This window comes from Wyeomyia smithii, chromosome 2 (assembly GCF_029784165.1).
Source record: "Wyeomyia smithii strain HCP4-BCI-WySm-NY-G18 chromosome 2, ASM2978416v1, whole genome shotgun sequence".
NCBI classification, from domain to species: Eukaryota; Metazoa; Arthropoda; class Insecta; order Diptera; family Culicidae; genus Wyeomyia; species Wyeomyia smithii.
Genome location: NC_073695.1, coordinates 234,613,613 through 234,635,924, shown reverse-complemented (window position 1 = coordinate 234,635,924; position 22,312 = coordinate 234,613,613). Strand labels below are relative to the sequence as shown.

General features: G+C 39.8%; 2 protein-coding genes and 1 non-coding gene across 3 annotated transcripts in view; all 3 read left to right on the top strand.

Moving 5' to 3' along the window:
- The window catches only part of LOC129719497 (glycerol-3-phosphate phosphatase-like), a 393,537-nt gene that overhangs the window by 206,571 nt on the left and 164,654 nt on the right, over nucleotides 1-22,312 (top strand). The window lies entirely within an intron of this gene.
- Trnav-uac (transfer RNA valine (anticodon UAC)) lies at nucleotides 4,047-4,119 on the top strand. Its single transcript has one exon. It is a non-coding gene; the product is annotated as a tRNA-Val (tRNA).
- Nucleotides 7,113-8,654, top strand: LOC129720473 (uncharacterized). Its single transcript, XM_055671961.1, has one exon. It carries the CDS (start codon nucleotides 7,113-7,115, stop codon nucleotides 8,652-8,654), a length of 1,542 nt encoding a protein of 513 aa, XP_055527936.1.

Genomic DNA, 22,312 nt, shown 5'->3' with positions numbered 1-22,312 from the left:
AACGTCAAAAAGTAGCAAAATGACGCAATTTCATGGCTCTGAACACGTCTGCGTATTCTCAATCTGATGAAAAAGGAAATTTTCTATCTCACTTTTAGGTGGATTTTACTCATCTTCCCACATCGAAAGATGCATTTTTGTATATCTTGAAACTTCTCCGAACATACATTATGGCTATAATCAACATTTGAATCGCTATTTATTTAATTGCACAAAAACGGCGAAATGAAACACAGCGCGGCGTAGGTGAAAAAATGAGAAAATTTGAAAAAGTGGACAGACTGCGCTGCACACTGTTTGTAGCTGAACAGACAAAAGTTGCGCGCGAAGTTCATTAGTTTCTCATAATTTGAACTAGTCAAAAGAAATTCTGGCAGAAATATTGAGAAAACAAGAATCATCCCACGTCATATACCATTAGCATCTCGTAATTCGTAATGACCAGAAAACTAACAGAATGCCAGGTGCCACTATTGTCACAGAACCAACGGCACTTCTTATCCCTTTTGCTTAGGACCCCATAACATGTTGGGCATTTGCTTCCAACACGCTGAGTAACGAAGGCAACACACACGCAAAACTACCTATTAACAGAGCCTATATGGTTGGAAGCGAACGCGCCTACAACGTTGCAAAGCGAGCGAGAAGCAAAGCTGTTACCCTCTTTTCTGCTTTAAAATAATATCAAATTCGTTTTCGAGGTGTAGCTACACTTTTTCCGGACTACACTTAGCAGCTTCAAATAAAACATTTTCAGTGTAATTCAATTGGGATAGCTGTCAATTCGTTTTGTTTTGGTCATTATCGCCGGCGTCATTTTGTCTCGTTTCCATTTCATATGTCCATCTCGCAAATGTGCTGAGCAAAAATTTACCTGACACCTTACCACGTGGAACGAGAACAAAAACAAACCAGTTTTGTCACATACGTGTGAATGTGCTGGTAACTTCCTACAGTACACTCTGCTTTTTCCGGGTGTAGTCAGAGACAGAAAAAGTGTAGTCCAGAAAGTCAAATGAAACATTTACGGTGTCAAAAGTGTCGTTTGAGTGTAGCTACACCGCGAAAACGAAAACGACATAAGATATGTGCTACGCTTCTCCAATCGTTTGCACTCATAGTTCGAGAAACTCTTTGTTATTCACGCACTGACGATAGCACTCGCGCATGAGATTTGTCAATTGCCGAATTACTACCAAGCAGTCTTGCTAAGAATCAAGTGGAGAATCTGTATAATATTGCTTACTGAAACGTGTATCGTACTACCTATTCACAGAATTTGTTTGTCACTTTGCTTCATCGCGCCACGCCACTCCGCATCATCGCGATGCGTCTTGAAACAATCATCTTCGGCTGGTCGCGCTCGCGAGTAGGGGAGTGCACGCGAGAATGAGAGTATACGGAAGTGTGGGTACATGATTCTGGGAGCGAATGTTAACCTACGAGACAACTGGCAAGTATCAACACTCGGTGGTGTGTAATGAAGGAAGTGTTCGACAATTCGAAACTGTTCGAATGTAACTCCAGTATGTCCAGTATACTTCAGTATGTGATTTCGGTAGCATCGAGAACACCACTTGGAGTCATATGAACCACGCTGCATGTTGATTGACATGCAAACATTAAAAGAACGGCGAGAGTACGCGATGGCTTCATTTGTAAACGATATCGTTTCGCAGAACGTTGACTCAGCAGTAGTTTATTTGCTCTCAACCATCATCGTACGGAATACGCAAAAAATGGACTTATAAATAGTATGATGAATTCTTATAATCAACACTGCGAAGCGATTGACTTTACGATATCCCGGTATAAACTTAAACAGTATTTCAAGTCCTTGAGGCTGAGGACACAAAATTAATTTGTTTTATGTTCGTGTATAGTTTAGAAATTGATGTAACCAGTCTACATATATGATTGACGAAATAAATAAATAAGTAAGTATCGCATGCTTTTTATTAGCGAGATTAACAACACTGCGCGCCAGATCCGAACAAAACCACTAACATGTGCAAGCATATTCAGTAGTGCTGCAGACATGCCTATACAACGGTGCTTCCCACATAAATGAGAGATCCAAAATCTAGCGCTGTGGAATGTGATCTTTAAACACCATTGCGGTTTCCCGGTTTTCTTTCTGGTCTGTCCGTAAATACAGAAAATTAACTTTTTTTTTACCTTCCAATTGATCACTATCATATTTTAACAAGGTTCAAACATTTGAGGGTGGTTTTTGGGGTGGTTTTCGTTATACTTTCAACTCATACAAATTTTGAACGCTTCCCCGCGTAGGAAAAGACCTTAGTGTATATTTGAAAACGCCGCATGCTGCGCTGCGACATACCGCAGCTCTGCTTGTTGCTGGTCGATCCACTCTCCAGTAAATCATCATCTTGCATCAGTGATTGAATAGACAACGAAGACTAAAAATAAGTGTTTAATGATTTCATTCATTCATCTTCCATGCAAGCAGAACCGTTCTCAAAATTTCAGTTTGCATATCAATCTGGATAATCCACTGTAGTGCTGATCATGAAAACTGAAAAGTCACCTTCCGCTATCACACTCAGGGTAACGAAATGATGTCCGCGAGGAGCTGTTCTTTCGCCATTTATGTGGTCCTTGGTGGTAGGTGATCTCCTCAGAAGCTTAGAAGCAAAAGGTTTCCAGATTGTGGGCTTTGCGGATGACGTAGTCATCTTGGTAACAGGATAGTTTGACCACATAGTTTCGGAAAGAATGCAAAAGGCTCTTAACCAGTCCTGGTGTATTTAATGAAAGTCTCGACATTAATCCGACTAAAGCGGTAATCGTATGCCTAGCTAGAAAGATAAAAATCAATCTAAGAACTCTCAAGCTTGGGGGAGGAGAAATTCTATTTAGTGAACAACTTAAATACCTAGGAGTTATTCTTGATACCAAACTGAACTGGATGCTCATCTTGACTATGCTATCAAAAAGAAATTTGTCCTTCAAGACCGTTGGAAGGAAGTGGAGCTTGAGCCCAAAAATGGTGATGTGGATATTCACATCATTCACGATCTAATGAACTACAGAGAAATAACCTCCCTATCCGCTGGATCAAAATCATTTGAGATTCTAGTAGGTGTGTGGTTAGGATCGTACCTTGTAGCTTCGTTAACCTGTCGGATGTTCCTCAAGGAAGCGATTTAGGACCATTACGATGTTTGTTACATCATCCCACCTGGATTCGCGTCAATATAATATATTTGAATTATTTGACTCCAATGTATCAAGTGTTACTTTCAAAATCAAAAGAGGTAGGATTTTTCGCGCGTATTTGAGTCTTTTGCAAGGAATTTCTCAAATGGGCTTTTCTCAACCAACCCCATAACCAATATAATTTGATAAATACAAACACGAATCAATTATAAATCCAAAACCAATCTACGCTTCGTTAGGCCACCACGGCCAAAAACCAAAGAGGCTACCGCTCAAACAAATCCAGATAAATTTTTGGAAAAAGCATACTTGGTTTAGTAATACCTAGACACCGGTAAAATTATATTGAATTATGAATGCTGTGTAGACATAGTTTACAACTACTATATTTTCCAAAGCTTTCAAAAACCGAATTAGAATTTTTCATTACCATTGAACAATCGCATCTCTTATTATATTGAGGCCTACCTTCAGAAAATGCGCTTCCTATTAACTCATGAAAACTATTTTTGTCATTTCAATGGATTTCCTCAGAAAATATGGATGTCAATACAGTCGTTTCCTAAACCTAGCAAATGGAAGAGCAATTATTTCTCACTCGTCGACATGTTATTAGATAAATAAACCAAGCAAACAAGTCTAATTAAAACAAACTGTATCAACGAAACGAATGCATTTGCATTCGCCAGTTGAGAGCTGCTTTGACCGTTTGCTTTCACACCCGTTACGAATAAAAGCTTTACCGTAGCAATGGACGAGAAGGGTGTATAACGAGCTTCAAAACGAATTGACCCCTTCCTAGTTCGCCACGGATTAGCTAAGGTTAAATTATATTGTCTCGTAAAACACTCAACCCCAATGTGGGTTCCATAGTGTAGCGGTTATCACGTCTGCTTTACACGCAGAAGGTCTCCAGTTCGATCCTGGATGGAACCATATATTTTTTGGATTATTCCAGTTTCCCTTTTTTCGTTATTCGTTAAAGTCATTAGTTTTTTTTTTTTTAATTTTAAACGTCACTCTGAAAATGAGATTAGACTGCCACAGTCAGATTTCAATACATTTCTACTCAAGGGCTCCAAACCGAATTAGACTTTAATCGAATTTCGAAAATGAAGCTCGACTTCTCCGCCAGTCAATTTCCGATTGCAATAATGAAGAGTCGCAAATTCGTAAATACATGCAATAAAATGCTGGAATTCGTTCTCTTACTTGTGCAGCTCACTCTGCCGGCGCACTGGAAAGGGAAAGTGGTAGCAGGTTTTTCTCCTACAGCTACCCTGCAGTGTTTATCTGCATTAGTCGAACCGATAGTATGCTGCATTGCATTGTCAATTTGTAGTTTGTTATTATTGACCCCCTGCCGCTCAGTCACAGCTGCTGGTGGTCTATGAAGCGGATGCTCCGGTTGAATGCAGCAAGTCGATTTCAGTTCGATTTGTCATCGCAACAGAATCTACGGCAGCCTGGCATCCCGGTGAATTTGAACAACAAGGACAGCAGAACCGGTGCACAGGGTGTGCCGTTTCAATGCGCTAAGTCAATTACTCCTTTGTTAACTGCCAACCGATTCTACCTTTGCATTTTACCCGACTCCACTCTCCATTGGAACCATTCCGTTTATGCAAATCAGACTCTTGCTCGAGCAAGCAAATCATGCCCTTGTGCTACCATCCATTGAATGTCCAGTTTCAGTCCAGTTCGGGAAAGGAAAACAGTGGAAAAAGTAAAACAGGCGGAAGGACCCCTAGGAATCCCAGCTGGCATCCGTCCATTTCGCATCTCATTTACCGATTCGATGGGATGCTCAGGAATCATTGACGTTGGGCACATCGAAAGAGTTCTGCATGATTCATTAAATGTTGCTTGATTCACTTCAATCAGTAAGACTATGGGTTGCAATTAAAGCGTGAACAATTAACTACAATGAGATGAAAACGATTTGATGAGATTATTCAGAAAAAATACTCTAACAAAAAAAGCACGAACTTCATGGAAAGAACATTCAATCAACTATCATCTTCAATTAAGCTCGAATTGAAACACGAAACCAGGAGAAGGAAAAGTTTCGATTTTATCTCCCAACGGTCTGACGGATTTCCCCAAAGAAACAAAGTTTCGAATATTTACGCTTGCCAGTAAAAAAAGAAAACGAGGGTATCTGGGAAAAAGAGGAAGCTCGAAGGCCTCCAGCTTCGGAAGCAAAAAGTGCGGCCAGAAAAGAAACTTTCCGAATACAATTTACTTCACCTGGCAATGGTTAACCGGCTTTGAACGAAACTTTTGTGCGGCTTTCGAATTTGCGATTTTTGCAAGGCTATAAATGATAATAGTACGGGCCAGATGCCAAAATCTCCGATGCTGCATCGAAGATCTACTCTGGGGGCTTCTGGTTTGGTTTTGACCAAACTGACGATTATTTATTCAGATTTGTTTCGAAACTTTGCGGTTTAGATGGTTTGAATAGCAAATGAAGGCGACACAGTAATACGGCATTCTTTAACGGGGTTAGAAATTTGCTGAAGAGCTTTCAATGGAAGGCCATTGAGGTTACGTTTCGACACACGGAAGAAAAAATTGTGGGAAAAGTTTTGACAACCACACAACCGACCTCAGCGTCGAGCTCTACTGCCCAAAAGCTCGAATCCATAAAATTACTAGCGGTCGAAGGGAGGATAATGAAAATTGTTGAATCCGCTGTCATTCGGTGACGATGATGCGCAGTAAACGGCTTACTGGCGAAGAAATTGCACCGGCGAACATTTCCTGCCGAAGGTTTTTGCGTACAAGCTACAAATTTTCGAGGCATGGATCGGGAACAAAGGATGGCGTAAATATAACTTTCCCCACAGGAGAGAGTGTGGCTCCTTTTGTGCTGGTTATATAATAAACAACTTAGAACAATGCACAATGGGGTGAACTGCAAATCATGCTGTTTGAAGCGGTGCTTATCAACGCAGCCCTCGAGGATGCCCCGCCCGATAGGAAATAAGGCGACACTTTTTTTTCGGTACGTCAGAAACTAACCGAATTGGTATTTGAAGCGGAATCTCTGGCAATCCGCCTATTTTTTTGCGTTTTGGTACATTTTTCTACTACAATGTGCAGGAAAAAACTTAAACTTTGCTATCAAAATGCGACACTACTTTTGCTGAAAATGATGAACAAAGGTTGAACATGATTAAATTTCTCCACGCAAGACCGCCGAGTGAATTCATTTTATGCATGTTAATCGATTTTGCAAGGACTTCCTCCAGTACCCAAGCTGAGTTCATGATTCATACCAACTCCAGAAAGTAGGATGTTCTGAAGATACTTGGAGAAACATCGATCATCGATAGGAAATCCGAGAAATCATTCGAAAGTAGTTACTTTTTCAATAATAAACTGAAGTTTATATTTTCGTAAAATAGTAGAACTCACTTTAAAATTTTCAGAGCTTGAAGGGTATGGGACCAAAAAGTGAAACTAGTTCTGTGATAAATTGCCCTTGTAGACGGCCTTGAGAAATTCTCACTATTCGAAGTACAGTGTCGGATAAAGCAAGCTGATCAAATTGAGCCATAGCAGCTTTCTTGGGGCTTCTACCACCGAGTCCTTGCTCCACAAGCTGTTTCTGGAGTGTTCGGGAACTCACAGACAAGTTCAGCTCGATTCCGATTTCCTTGACAGGCTTGAACGGATCTTTTTTAAAAACTAGTTTGATTCGAGCATCATCGTTGGCTGTCGCTTTCTGGGACGGAAAATCAGTTCCTATTATATTTTTCTATCATGAAGTGCATTTGAAATAAATGTTTTCGATCGTTCAGGAATTTTGCAATATACTTTTTTTATTGTTAACATGATAAATACTTAGTAGGATCTGTATCCTATAAGCGGAAATAAAAATCAGAACGAGCTGTCACCGACTGCCATTTTGAACCAGACGAATGAAGCATCATCATTTAGTGGAGAGTATTGTTATTAATAAGAAAAAGCTGTTGATGACGTCGTACACTCGCATGATTGACTCTATTGAGTCACGTGCTGAAAAATTATTAATTTTCGTGCGTTCTTTTGATACCGAGAAACAATTACTTCTCGAAGATAAACTAGATACGGTTGAAGCTATGCGTTCTTTATTTCATGAGACTGAGGTTAAGTTGTACGGCGTGATTAAGGAAGATGAGGTGCAATCTTGGCAGATGACTAGTGAGAAGTTAGAAGATATGTTTGATGAAATTCGGCATCGTATTCGTAGCACGTTGCGGGAATGTAACCAACCTAAGCCCGTAAGTGCCCAAGTCGCGGTTGCTCCTACACAGCAAACACAGTGGAAACTGCCAGAAATTCCCCTCCCTCGTTTCAAAGGCCAGTTAGAGGATTGGATCTCCTTCAAGGGTCAGTTCAATTCACTTGTTAAACGCCGAGAAGGTCTTTCGGAGAGTGAAAAGTTGTTTTATCTAAAGGCCGCTATTCAAGATGGCGCAGCTCGCCATGTTCAATTTGCTGAAGACACGTTTTCGTATCTCTGGAGAGCTCTTTGCGGTGAATTTGAGAATAAAAGGCTTCTCGTTGATAAGCACATTGCTCAGTTGTTCCATGTAAAGCCAATATTTCGTGAATCAGGGTCAGCGTTGCGATCGTTGATTAATGACGTGTCTCGTAATCTTCGTGCATTGAGCAATCTTGAATTAAAACTTGGACCTTTGTCTGAACAATTTGTAGTACATTTGATCTGTTCTCGCCTTGATTCTCGTACCAGAAAGGATTTTGAGCTACAATCGATCGAAAAGCAGTTACCGTCATGGGAAAAATTGCTCGAGTTTCTTCAATCTCGTTGTAGATGTTTGGAAAATATAGAACACGAAAGCAAGGTTACCCAAGTCTCAAACCACGGTGCTCGCCAACAAGCAACCAGTAAAGCATTTCCTGTCAGTGTTGTTTCAGCCAAACCAAACACAACTTGTTTCGTTTGCAAGGGTGCGCACTATTTGAGTCGCTGTGAACAATTTCTGAAGCTAGTCCCAGTTGATCGATTAGCAAAGGTGAAAAGTTTTGGTCTTTGCTTGAATTGCTTTAGCAACAAACATAGAGTGGCAGATTGCAAGTCCAGCTCATGTCGTAAATGTGCACGTCGACATCATACCTTAATTCATGAATCTGAACCGAACCCAGTAAACGCTGGTGCTTCGTCTTCCACGACAAACACACTTGTTAGTGTTGTACCATCATTAACCACCACCTCACAATATGTTCTCTACACAGCTGTGGTGCAGATTGAGGATGAGTACGGGAACTCCACACAATGTAGAATATTACTCGATTGTGGATCGATGCATAATTTGATCTCCACGAGCATAGTAAACGCGTTACGTCTACGCAAATTCAGTACAAATATAAGCATAGAAGGTGTATCTGGAACACCAAAATTGATTAAGAACATGGTTGGAGCACGGATTCGCTCAATCTCTAATAAAATGTTTCGATGAACCTGAACTTCCTAGTGATGAAACGAGTCACATCCGATTTACCAATACGACCTTTCCTATCGATCCCGGAAGAATTCCTGTAGATGTACAGCTTGCAGATCCTCAGTTCAATCGGTCGAGACGAATCGATATGCTTTTAGGGATTCAAGCATTCAATGAAGTAGTCACTGGCCAATCATTTTCGTTGACAGACGATGGCTCGTTCTGGTGCAAAGAGACAGTTTTCGGCTGGGTGGTGGGAGGAGCAGTCAGTACACCGAAAGGGCGGCTTACTGCTACGAACTTTTGTGGAGTAGCAACGAATGAAAATTTGAGCGAGCAGATCAGCAAGTTTTGAGAGATGGAGACTTTTCCCGAACCTCGAAATTTGACCAAAGATGAACGAGCAGCCGAACAAAGTTTTCTGGATACGTACCGAAGGTTATCGGACGGTCGATATGAAATTGGCCTACCATTAAAATCAACTATCGATTCACTAGGTGACAGCCAAACGATGGCTTTACGACGATTTGTCCAAATGGAAAGACGATTGATTCACGATGCTACACTACGAGATCAGTACTTAGCATTTATGAGCGATTATAGCGAGCAAGGTCACATGATCAAAGCCGAATATCCTTGTCCTGATGGTTTTTTATTGCCTCATCATGCAGTGTTCAACCCCACGAGCACTACCACGAAGACACGAGTTGTTTTCGATGCGTCGGCATCCACGACGAGTGGAACGTCTCTAAATAATCATTTACTCGTCGGGCCGGTTCTGCAACGTAAGCTAACTGCAATTGTGCTTCGTTTCAGGGTACCGAAGATAGTGTTTACTGCGGACATTACACAAATGTTCCGGCAGATTGTTATTCGACCAAGCGATAGAAAATATCAACAAGTTTTTTGGCGTGCGCGGCCTGAAGACCCTTTGGAGGTGTACCAACTAGCGACAGTCACATATGGCACAGCATGTGCCCCATTTCTAGCAACTCGAACACTGGAGCAATTGTGCAAAGATGAGCGAAAACGATTTCCTTTGGCGTCCCAGGCTGGGACTGTAGACTTTTATGTTGACGACCTACTAAGCGGAGCAGAAACAATCGAGAAGGCATTGGACCTACAGAACGAGTTTATCCAAATGATGGCTTCAGGAGGATTCAAACTACATAAGTGGGCATCAAACTGTCCTGCATTACTGGAATCGGTTCCGAATGCTGATAACGAACAAATTGCCTTTTTTAAGGATGAAAAAACGACACGTACCCTGGGTTTAACGTGGCAACCCCGACAAGACGTATTCTTAACAAAACTGCACGAAATAGATTTCCACAACGGTCCAGTAACCAAACGATCAATCTATTCAGATATAGCCAAATTGTACGACCCTTTGGGCTTGTTGGGACCAGTGATCTTCGCAGCAAAGATACGATTGCAACGTTTATGGCAGCTTGAGGTTGAGTGGGACGATGTGTTATCCGATGATGAAGCTGAACACTGGACTACCTTTCGGAATCAATTGGTACAGATGGGAGAAATACCAATCAAGCGCGGTGTCCTTCCGTACAATTTCCCTTGCCAAGTGGAGCTTCACGGATTTTGCGATGCGTCCAATCTCGGTTATGGAGCATGCGTATATGTACGTTCGATTAATAATTCCGGACATTGCTCAACTATTCTATTAACCTCAAAGTCTCGAATTGCACCACTGAAAAACGCTAAACCGACAATACCGCGTCTTGAACTTTGCGGTGCACGTGAACTTGCCCGATTAATTTCAAATATAACGCACAATTTGAACATTACTTTTTCCAAAATTGTTCTTTGGTGCGATTCCACCACCGCTATTTCTTGGATAAAGACCGACCCAAGCAAGCTGAAGACATTTGTTTGCAACAGAGTTATCGAAATACAGCAACTGACTAAAAGTATGGAGTGGAGACATGTGAACACAAATGAAAATCCAGCAGATTTCATATCGCGTGGACTATTACCTAGCGAGATCCGAGCATGCAAGCTTTGGTGGTTTGGTCCGACATTTCTGACCAAAGACGAGACAGACTGGCCTGTGAATTCTCAACAACTTCCGATAGAACAGTTTCCAGAATCGCGAAATCCTTCAATGAGCTTCGCGGTCATCGATACATCCGAAAAATTCATCTTGTTCGCCAGGCAGAGCAGCTTTAGGCGAATGCAACGTGTCATGGCATTTGCACTGCGATTCATCGACCATATTCAGCGAGGTAGTCACAAGGATCATCGATATGGGCAGCTCACCATCCAAGAATTAGACGAGGCAACGAAGGCGATGATCAGCATAGCTCAGAGAGAAGCGTTTCCCAGAGATTTCCGTTGTCTTGAATCTGGTCAGGTAATTCATCAACAGAGTAAGTTAACTCAGTATTCAGTGTTTCTAGATAAAGGTCGTTTTGCTGTTATGCGAGTTGGTGGAAGGAATCATAATGCTTCATGGATACCGATACATCAGAGGCATCCCATGATATTACCACCTGGTCATCCATTCACACATGCAGTTGTAAGAGCATATCATGTTGAACTTCTGCATGCTCCACAACAGCTATTACTCAACGCGTTGCAAAGACGATATTGGTCGCAGCACTGTACGCTTAGTCATTCGACGGTGTGTTACTTGTTTCAAGGCGAAACCAGTGACAATGCAACAGATGATGGGCAACTTACCGAAATCACGCCTTGGAGGTGGCTACACATTTCGAAATACTGGAGTGGATTTTTGTGGTCCTGTGTATGTCCGTCAGCAAAATAAGCGGTCAACTGTCGTGTATAAGGCGTATGTGGCAGTCTTTGTTTGCTTCGCCACGAAGGCGATACATTTAGAGCTGGTTTCCAACCTAACGGCGGATGCATTTATTGCCGCATTACAACGCTTCATTTCACGCAGAGGTAAATGTGAACGATTGTTTTCCGATAATGGTCTGAATTTCGTTGGTAGCAAGAACAAGTTACGAGAAATGTACGATATGTTCCGGTCTCAGCTTTTTAAGCACAAGGTGGACGATTTCTGTTCAAAGGCAGCCATAGACTGGCACCTTATACCGCCTAACGCTCCACACTTCGGTGGATTATGGGAGGCAGGTGTACGATCTGCCAAATATCATCTTAAGCGCATAATAGGGACGGCTAATCTAAATTTTGAAGAGTATGCAACCGTTCTTGCGCGCGTCGAAGCCGTTCTAAATTCGAGACCGATTACACCAATGTCGGTAGACCCTAACGACGTCGCACCTTTAACCCCTGGGCACTTTTTCGTGGGACGACCTTTAACGGATATTGCTGAGCCCGATGTCACCGATCACAAAGAATCAACACTCTCCCGTTGGCAGCGACAAACACAGATGGTGCAACATTTCTGGCGTCGTTGGTCAAACGACTACATTACGACATTGCAGAATCGCAACAAATGGCACGAACGTTACCCAGTGAAGAAGAATCAAATGGTCATCGTATGTGAAGACAATCTCCCTACCATGCAATGGAAACTCGGCAGGATCAGTAACGTCATTCCGGGCCCGGACGGTCTAGTGCGAGTTGTGGACGTGCGTGTAGGTAATAAGCTGTTCCGACGACCAATTGCCAAGCTGTGCCTTCTACCAATAGCAGACAACTTCCCATCGGCCGACAACGATTATAATAATGATTGAATGATTGAAATTTTTCAATTTCAATGGGGCCAGCATGTTCAGAATTGAAGCATCTTATAAAATTAGTTTGTAATATGAAGCCTAGAGGGAACCTTTCTTGTTCTAATAAATCGATGTAGAGAGCTAAGCACCTACCGTAGAGATAAGCTATTTTTGCTCTCCTGAGCTTCACTATGAAATTCTGAAGATTAAACGCTCTCTTGGCTTTTGACCACCGTACGATAAGGTTGTGTTCCTTTCAGGCTGTCCGAAATCGCCAATACGTTTCTCGTGGCCACTGATAGTTCGCTCGTGTGTGCAGTTATCGAAGACTTTGAACACTTGGGGTAATGATTGGAAAGTAAATGTTTTCTAAACGAATAATAACGTATTTTGTATTTGGGAAGACTGTATGTCACAGTCGAAATATATATTTGCGCGGACTGAATTTTATTTCCAAAAAAAAAAAAAAATTAGTAGAGTATAACGGAAACCGATAACTATTTCTTTGATTCCTTAAATCACTCCGCTAAGACGCTCGGTATAGTTTTTCTAAATTTGACGCATTTGCCCGCTGTATAGCAATTTCACTGAAAAAAACCTAAATTAATCCACCTAGCGGTCAGTCTCAGCCTTTCTCATTCAAACTTATTATTTGTAAAAATAGATTTACATGAATGCTTAAATCCAATAAATGTTTATCATTCTTGGGTTCTAAAATATTGATGTTGTAATTAAAGTATAAAATATGAAATTTGACGTAATGTTAGTACTTAAGAAATAGCGAAATAAAAGCAATGACTCTTAATTTCGAACAATTCAATCACGAGCGATGCCGGGAACGTTCAGATAGTACGATACCACATTTAAATCATGTAGAGGCCATATATATTGATCGAAGCAGGTAAAGTGTTGAATAGTCTTTGAATTTCTGTTCTTTCTAAAACTTTTAAACAGCATATCAAATTGTTATGAAGTTTGTTATTTGTAAGTTTGAGAGATGACTCATTTGTATGACACTAGTTATGTTCAAATAAGTCGTGTAGTACTTGAGATAATAGACTTTCGTTGTTTTACAAATTAAAACATAACGCTTGCTTAAGCTTGATTACAATCAAATGAAAAGGTAACGTATGGGGCAGCCAAACTTTGAAACCACGTGTTCAATCATAATTCATCAGTTAACCCTTAACTAGCCCGTTCATCTGATATCAATATTGTTCAAATCGGTTGTGTAGTTTCTAAGATAATGAAGTTTCGTGATTTTCACATTTCGATACATTACAGACGAAGTTACAGTCCGATTACTGCAAAATTCAATAGGGAGTTATGAGGTAGGTAGACCTTTCATTTGATACTAATTCTGTGGAAATCGGGTCAACCATCTCTGAGAAATATGAGTGAGTCCAAGTAAGTTGTCTTGGAATATGTTTCTTTTCATAGCTGGATTTCACATTTTTAAACATAACAGGCAAAGTAATAATCCGTTCGAAAAAAATTCATTAGGGTCTTATGGGGCAACAAGACCTTTCATATGACACTAATTTTATAAAAATCGGGCCAGCCATCTCTGAGAAACATGAGTGAGATTAAATAGTCTCCAGAACACGTTTCTTTCCATAACTCCTGAACCACATGTTCAATCTTCTTAAAATTCAAAGGTTAAGGGTTTTTATGGTAGCCCGTTCATTTGAAACTAATTTTAATCAAATCAAATGTCTGGTTTCTGAGATATTGATGTTTCGTGATTTTTACACTTTGATACATAACCTCTAAACTAGAAATCAGATTACAATAAAATTCAATAGGGTCTTATAGGGCAACTAGACCTTTCATTTGCAATTAATTTCATTGAAATCTGTTCGGTCAGACCATCTCTGTGAATAGTGAGTGCGAAAAAAGGTGCACATACACACGTACACACCCACACACAAACATATACACCTATACATGCTTATATGCAGAAAATGCTCGATCCGTCCAACTGAGTCGAGTAGTATATGACATTCGGCCATTTGGATCACTTTTCTACCTTTTAATTAGCCAGTGATCGTTAGGAGGAAGTCAATATGTTAACTTTCATTATGTGATTTCACATTTTCATGAACAACGGACAAAGTTACAATCCGATTGCAATGAAATTCAATAGCAACCTATGGGGCAACTAGACCTTTCATTTGACACTAATTTTGTGAAAATCCGTTCAGCCATCTCTGAGAAAAATGAGTGAGTTTAAACAACCTCAGGATAACTTTTCTTTACATAACTTTTGAACCATATGTTCAATTCAAAAGTTAAGGGTTCTGGAGACAGCCCGATCAATTGAAACCAATTTTATTAAAATCGGTTGTGTGGTTTCTGAGATATTGATGTTTCGTGATTTTTACATTTTGATACATAAACTCTAAACTAAAAATCCGATTACAATAAAATTCAATAGCAACCTATGGCGCAACTAGACCTTTCATTCGCAATTAATTTTATGAAAATCGGTCCAGCCATCTCTAAGAAAAGTGAGTGAGAAAAAAAAGTTGCACATACATACACACACACACACACACACACACACACACACACACACACACACACACACACACACACACATACACACATACATACATACATACAGAAAATGCTCAGTTCGTCGAAAGAAGTCGAGTGGTATATGACATTCGGCCATTGGGACCACTTTTATACCTTTGGTTTTTCCAGTGATTGCTATACCTTTCTAGGAGAAAGGCAAAAATTGACATTTTGTATTGAATGTTTCAATTTCGCTCCAAGTTTGCGACCATTGTTTTGATCTTTTCTGTGGCTCCAAGCTAAATAAAAGAATAAAACCTTTTATTATTTGTCTAATAGGATACCTTTTTTATGTAGAGTTGGAGAATGCGGGGTTTCCCTAAAAATATTGTATACAAGCGAGTGGATAGTCTGCGGGTTGGTCAAAAGAGCCAGTTCATCGAAAGAACCAGTTATTCTGAGAGCGATCACAAGATTTCGTTCTTTCAAATAACTGACTCTCCTGATCAACTCGCGAGCAGATTGCCTGCATCTATATAAATTCAGAAGATCAGTGAACCAATTATTTCGCTATTTTCTTTCCACTTTTGCCATACATAAGTATGCGTACTCGGCGTTAGCCAAAAAGTATAACTGTGTGTGGACTCTGGCAAGTTTTTTTTTCTTGCTCTCGCGGCTGGTCGATGGTTCTGCATAAAAACGCAGAAAGTCGGTGACAGCTGGTTACTGGGAGTTCTATTGCAGATCCGCGCGCGGTTTCGGCTTGGTAGAAGGGGTGTAAAGTTCTCACATGGCTCTCGCTTGCGGTGTCTGATAATAAGTTATATTGATGAAAAATTATGCAGAATGAAAAGAGCAAGTGAGCTGTTAAGTAGAACTAGTTCACCTTAGTGAGTGGAACCGTTCTGATGCGCTCACTGTAATGAACCATTTTTCCCGTCTCTAGTCATGCAATTTGACGCAAATTTTGTGGTTCCCAATTTGACACATGCACGTACGCTATCCCTGATACCGAAATACACGACGCAGCACGAACATAACAGCAGATGGTGCTAGTGTTACTATCGTTAAGTAGTGGTTTATCCGAAAGTTGGTTTTATTGAAAATTTGTTCAACGTTTTATATTTGTTAGTCTGTAGTTACATGTTCATTTCAGTTTTTTTCCAAATGTACCTCAGCATAGTGAAGAAAGATGCAGTACCAAGTCAAAAACTAATTTACGCTTCGCTTGTTTTGATTAGTTTCTCGAGTTTTAAGTATTCTTATGTCATGACTAGTTTGCGTCGCTTAAAGCTTACATATGCAAAGGGCCCATGTTACTTCCTTGAAGGACACTAACTACTGATTTAAATAACTAACCACTACTACTGACACTAACAGCTATAATAAGACAGAAAAATTTTAATCAAATCGTTACCAATATGTAAGTGGCCTTTTAACCCACACTTATCGAGTTTATGAAAATTGAAAATTTTGAGTTCTAGGATTTCAAATGCTTTTTTAGGATCAATCGATAAATGAGCCATCCACGGTCTTTTACTGATCGATTTCCAATGTCAACACATCAATCAGCTCGGTAATAGCATTTGGTCTACCACAGAGTCTCGTAGCACTTATTGAAAATCAATAATACAAACAATGTGCTAATCAACTGTAATAGAGCATTTTCAGCTCAAAACACTTCGGTCTCGAATATTATTCGTTTGATTAGAGAATTAATTTTCAATTCATTTTTTTTTCGAAACAGCATTCCAAAAAAGGGGGTAATGTAGTGTGCCTCCACGTGGTACCTCCCTGGCTGAAGCTTCACTACACTGCTATGTGACTCTCGTCAGCGTGAGTGGCAGCCTCTCCATGAGATTTGTATTTGTATCTGTATTTGCATACTTAGTTGGTCTAAATGATAAAGTAAATCTACTATGAGAATACCGTTTTGATTCAAACTTCGAACACTTTACAATAAAATTCGAATCATTGCAGCCAGTGTAATAAAAAGTATGATTATAATATACCATTACGTTCCTTGGAATGTCCTTCACCCAGTGTTGTATAGTTCTATACTGTAGGGCCGCTTCCGGGAAATCAGCAGGCGTTGAAAAAAGTGACAGCCAGTATTCAAACGTTTTGCCCATCTATCTCTAAGCGATTACGTTGAGTGTTTGGTATTTGAATCAAAGCCGATTTCTAAATACTTCTTGTTTTCATGTACAAAACGTGTTTAAAGCTATATAAATAGCACTAAATTGCAACAATAATAAAATATCTAACATGCTTAACTTTTAAGATGGATGAGAAAGTTCATTTTTCGTTGATTTTTTAGTGAAAGAAGTTACATCACAGTTTAAGTGTTTGAAATTTGATGCAGTACGGTATAATAAAAAACAATTGGAGAATATTTAGGTTTATCGACTAGGGAGAAGTTATTCACATTTACCGACATGTTGAAGGCATATAAGGCGGCAACGGTGTTGAAACTTGCTGATATAAAGCGAATGGGATCATGTTGTCCATATGATGCATTGTGCTAGGGCACAATGCCAGCCTCCCAGCAGTTCTCGAGGTACGGTGCTGGCCTAACAAGTCAGTCGTCGTAGGTTCGAGTCTCAACTCGGGAGAGACTGTTAGTGTCAGTAGAATCGTAGCGCTAGCCCCGCAATTGTCCTGTACACTTAACAGTTGGTTGCGAAGTCTGTGTATTATAAACAGAAGGTCAAGTTCCGAATCGGGATATAGCACCAAGACTTTGCTTTGCTTTGCTGGGGCAGAGAAATAAAATTCCTTCATTTTAATGAACTTTCCGGAGCATGTAAAGCAGACCGCTGTAAAATTCTTGGGGCGTCAACCTCACCAGTCAAAATTTTGAATAAAAAGACGTAACTGCTGCGGTTCTTGTCACGGTGTACGAACTGCCGTTGCACGGTTTCAGTTTTTGTTATCCAATTTGCGTTGAATGGACACCACACTACAGAATTAGTTTTGAAAGCAGAACGGGCCAAAGGAGAAGTACAGTTATTGAAAGCACAGCGCATTGTGGAATTCCCAGACTATCTTAAAAATGTTGTCGGTTCACCCTTGCAATAACATCGTTGTAGTGCGCCCCGAATGAAGCGCTGCGTCTGAAGAAACACTCAAATCTCGAACCTGGTTAACTGCATCACTTATGAAAAATGTCGATGAACCGTGATAGTTCGTGATTCTTCGTATAGTCCTCATTAACTTCATATCGTCCGCGAAAAAAAATACCATGGGTCAGGCAGTAATAAGGATGCTTCATCCATAAACAGGGCAAAGAGAGGTAATCCTAGATTACTGCGCTGCGGAACGCTCGATAGATTCGAAAAGTATGCAGAATAATGCCTGAACAATTGATTTCATTAACAGTAGTTTTAAAATTGACCTTTTGTAAGTATAATTTCTGATTATTCTGACATTTTCACTCACCATTAACATTATTTTTAAATTTATTTCCAAAGACAGTCAGCACCAATCGAAAATCTCGCCATTTTTTTTGTTTCCGATATTTTGACAGCAAAAATAAACACAAAACATTCAAATACATCACTTCCAGCTGTTAAGTTTTCGTCGTTAGAGCCTAGAGAGCTGTTTCGATAAATTATATTTCTAAAAACCCTAAAATACATTTTTGTTGAAACGTTATTAGCAATGTTGTTTAACAATAACATTGCGCATTTAAGGGTTAAGTGGGTGTAGAAAAACAGCTGTACATTTTTTTCAGAACGCTAGAAGGTATGTCATCAGGCCTAGGATCGAAGGAGGATTTTATTTCTTCTATTGCAGCTTCTACTTGGCGGAGTTGTAGGTGAGTCAGTATACCGAACGCTCAGACACTACAAATAACGAACAAGATAGATATACAGAAAGGATCAATTGGCAGAAACCACAGCGACCACACGGATTCGAGCAAGAATGAACGATTGAAAACAAGATGCTTGGAGCGTTCGAAAACTCTTTTTATGAAAATTACAACCGACTGGGCCTCATTTATCCTATCTAAGAGAAGTATCATCGATTCGACTGCAGAAATTATAGAGGCATCACGTTGCTAAATTCTGCGTACAAAGGGCTCCCCCAAACACTGTTCTTGCAATTGAGTTGGTGGAACCTTTTATCGGAGATCACAGTGCTGGTTTTCAAGAGGGATGCTCCACAACAGATCAAATCTTTACCCTGCGACAGATCTTACATAAGTTCTGGGAATACAGCATTCAGACTTACCATCTGTTTTTGGATTTCAAGGCAGCGTACGATTGAGTCAAGCGAAATGAGCTGTGGCAACAACGTTGCCAGTATGCCAGATAAATCTGGATTTTGCCTGATTTCTGTTTGCGCGCCAGACAAACAGATAATCCTCAGAATCTGCCAGGTATTTAAAAATGAGCCAGATATTTGCCAGATTTCATCCGCGTCGTCTCACAAAAAGGTCATTACTAGAAGACAGGCCGTGGCTGGCCTTTACCTACCTACACTCGGCGAGAGCAAACAATAAACTCACTTTTAGTTCTCCGGAAATTTTATCCAAAATTGAATGCCAGATTTTTGCCAGACTTCTTATTTTCGTTTTGCCAGATTTTATTCAAAGCTTAGTGGCAACGCTGTGTGGCAGATGAAGGTATTGCATGACCTACTGGCTTCCGAGGAGACTAGACAGCTCCAAAGTCAAATAGGTAAAAGAAAACTAGCGCGAAATCATGGCAAAAACAATGATATATTGATTAATAATTATTAAATGCCTCCTCTTTTTTTAAAAAAAAAAACTTAAAAATGCTGAATAAATAAATTTGAAGTTATAGTTTTAGAGAAGAATAATTTTCAAATACGTCTTTTCAAAGAAGAAATGCTTAAGTACGAACATGTCTAGCAGTCACGAGAGTCACGATGAAGTACGTTTCCAAACGGGAACGAAGCATTTTACGCCTGCGTAGCAGTGAGTATAAACAACGCAAAGGATCAGACTACGGGGTTTAAAGTGAGATCAGTAACATTGGAATACCGTCTAGTGATGCCGCAAACTTGTTTTGTGTTGTTCGATTTGTGATTTGAGATTGGCTTGTTCTACACGACGACCGTGGAAATATTTAGATTTTAAGTTTAAAATTTTTTTTTTGGTTTCATCTTAATTTTAAACTATCTATTCTAAAATAGATTCTACGAATATTTCGAAAGATTTAGGCGCTCACCATTTTTATAATAAGTTTGATAACATAACAATTCCTACAACGAAACAATGCGATCACCTCCACTTATAACTAATGTGAATAGGCCCTATATTTTAGTTATGCACAGAACAATGCGTTTTCATTAAACAATTAATTTTCCGAAATTAAACAATTCGCTTATGCAATCGATGCTATCCAGGAAATTCAATTTATCCCTAATTCTTCCAACCTGGTCTCTGCTCGAAACTGGCGGTTACTACATAGGACGGAATCAAACCCCGTGCGCTAAGCCGAAAGCCCAAAAGTCCGCTCCAGGGGGGAGTAATGCAATATTTGCAATTATTAAACCTGAGCATGTGCTGCCAATTGGCCATTAGCGAAATTGCTGGCAGGGTTCAGAACAAATGAAGCAACTTTCGTTTGCTTCCGCTCACCGTGATCCCTCCCGTGTTGTTTGTGTGTAATTAAACAACGGTCAAGCATGGCTTGTACATTCACCGAAAGGCTGGCGAGCGAATGGCGAATTCAAACAGGCTGTTTAAGAGCGATTAACTCTCTCTCGATTTAAAAGCGGATATTCGCTAAGCTCCCCGGAAAAGATAATCGTATTGCAGGGGGCATATCGCACCCGGTGGCACTGTTTCGGTGTGCACCTGAATTGGAAACTCGACCGGAAGATGTCTTTTTCAACTGGAGAGACAAATTGCACCCGATCGGAAACAAACGGCAGCCCAAATCACGGCTGTTTGTTTGTGTGTTTGATTTAGTTGGCCAATTTAGAAAGGTTGAAAATGTTTTCATAGCAGTTCGATTTTCTTTTTTGTCAACCAAAAATTTGCGACACGTCCAAAGTATGTAAACTGCAGGTTTCGAAACAAGTTAAATTTAAGGAATTAACTAGAACAGAATTGTGGTGGTTACATAATATGTAAAGCCTTAAACTTTCAATTTTTTAACTTAAAAAAATATGTGTTTATAGAATAGGACTTTTGTACGAAATTTCAGTCATTACCAACATTGAATGATCTATATTTCAATAAACACTTGACTGTTATGTCTCGTAAACAAAAAACATAAACATAAAAGCATCGAGACTTTTAGGTAAAAACCTAACATACATTTTCATTTTCCAAAAAAAAAAAAACTTTTTAAAAACCAAATCTTCCCGTAATCAAATGCCATCGTATCAACATATCGTTCATCCGTTTTGCAACCAGAGCTTATTTTACTACATGAACGATTTATGTTTTGCCAGCCTCTCAACTGGTGTAAATCACCAACGTTGAAAACATTTGCTCAGTGAACAACCGATCCGTCTTCGATTTTTTTCCCCAATCAGGCGCAAATATTCCTCCTACCCCACCCATTCCTATTCGTGGTATATCGAAATTTTCCCACCGAAACACGACCGGAGCATGCACGGATGTAAATATGGCGAGCTCTGTCGATCACGATTTCGTATATAACCCTTTATTTTTATTGAATTTTTCGTTCCGCACAGAAACGGCCTAATTCTCGCTTTCTTGTACGCGTCTCACATCCCGAGAATAACTTATCTGGATTGGGTTGAGCCTGATTTTTGCCGTATGCGGGTTTTGAATTTTCATTCACAATAACATTAACACAAGTTGGATTTGAAGTTGGAAAATCACGTTGAACTACAGTACTAAATGCTTATCTGAATGTTTAAAATGGCAAAAATGTCTTGCGAAGTAAGCAATCCAAGTGATTAATATTACGTCAAACATGACTAAAATACCACGTAACTGATGCATCGAATATAAAAAGGTTGATTTACCTCTTTATTCATCATTCTCTACCTTTTTATTCATCTGAAAAAGTTATGGTAAACCGGAACGAGAATTTTTACCATTAACAGCAACTGGATTTTTTCAAACATTTCCTCTAGTTAGCTAGAAATAGCAATTACACTGACGCAACCCAGATACAATTTCACTGAGTACGAATGCATTCGGTGCAATTTTACGCTGCCGATGATGCTTCATTTTTTTCATTGCATGAAACAAATATCGCAAAGCTTGCGCATACAATAGCTTTTCAAATGCAATGAACAAGCTACTTACTCCAGATGACATATCATATGCATTTTAATTTTAGTTTCACGAATGTCATTGAAGTACTGCATCACGTTATTTGTCAGAATGATTACGCTACTGAGGTTGAAATAAATGACGATAACTAGAATCAGAACGGAATTTCAATTAACTCAAAGTAATTTTTTTTTGTCTAATAGAATATTTGAAAAAGTGCTATTCTAACCAACTTTTCACTCAAATTAAAACTAACAAACACAATT

Excerpts from the sequence above, each read along its gene's own strand:
- LOC129720473 (XM_055671961.1), top strand. The coding sequence starts at position 7,113 with ATGAAGCATCATCATTTAGTGGAGAGTATTGTTATTAATAAGAAAAAG.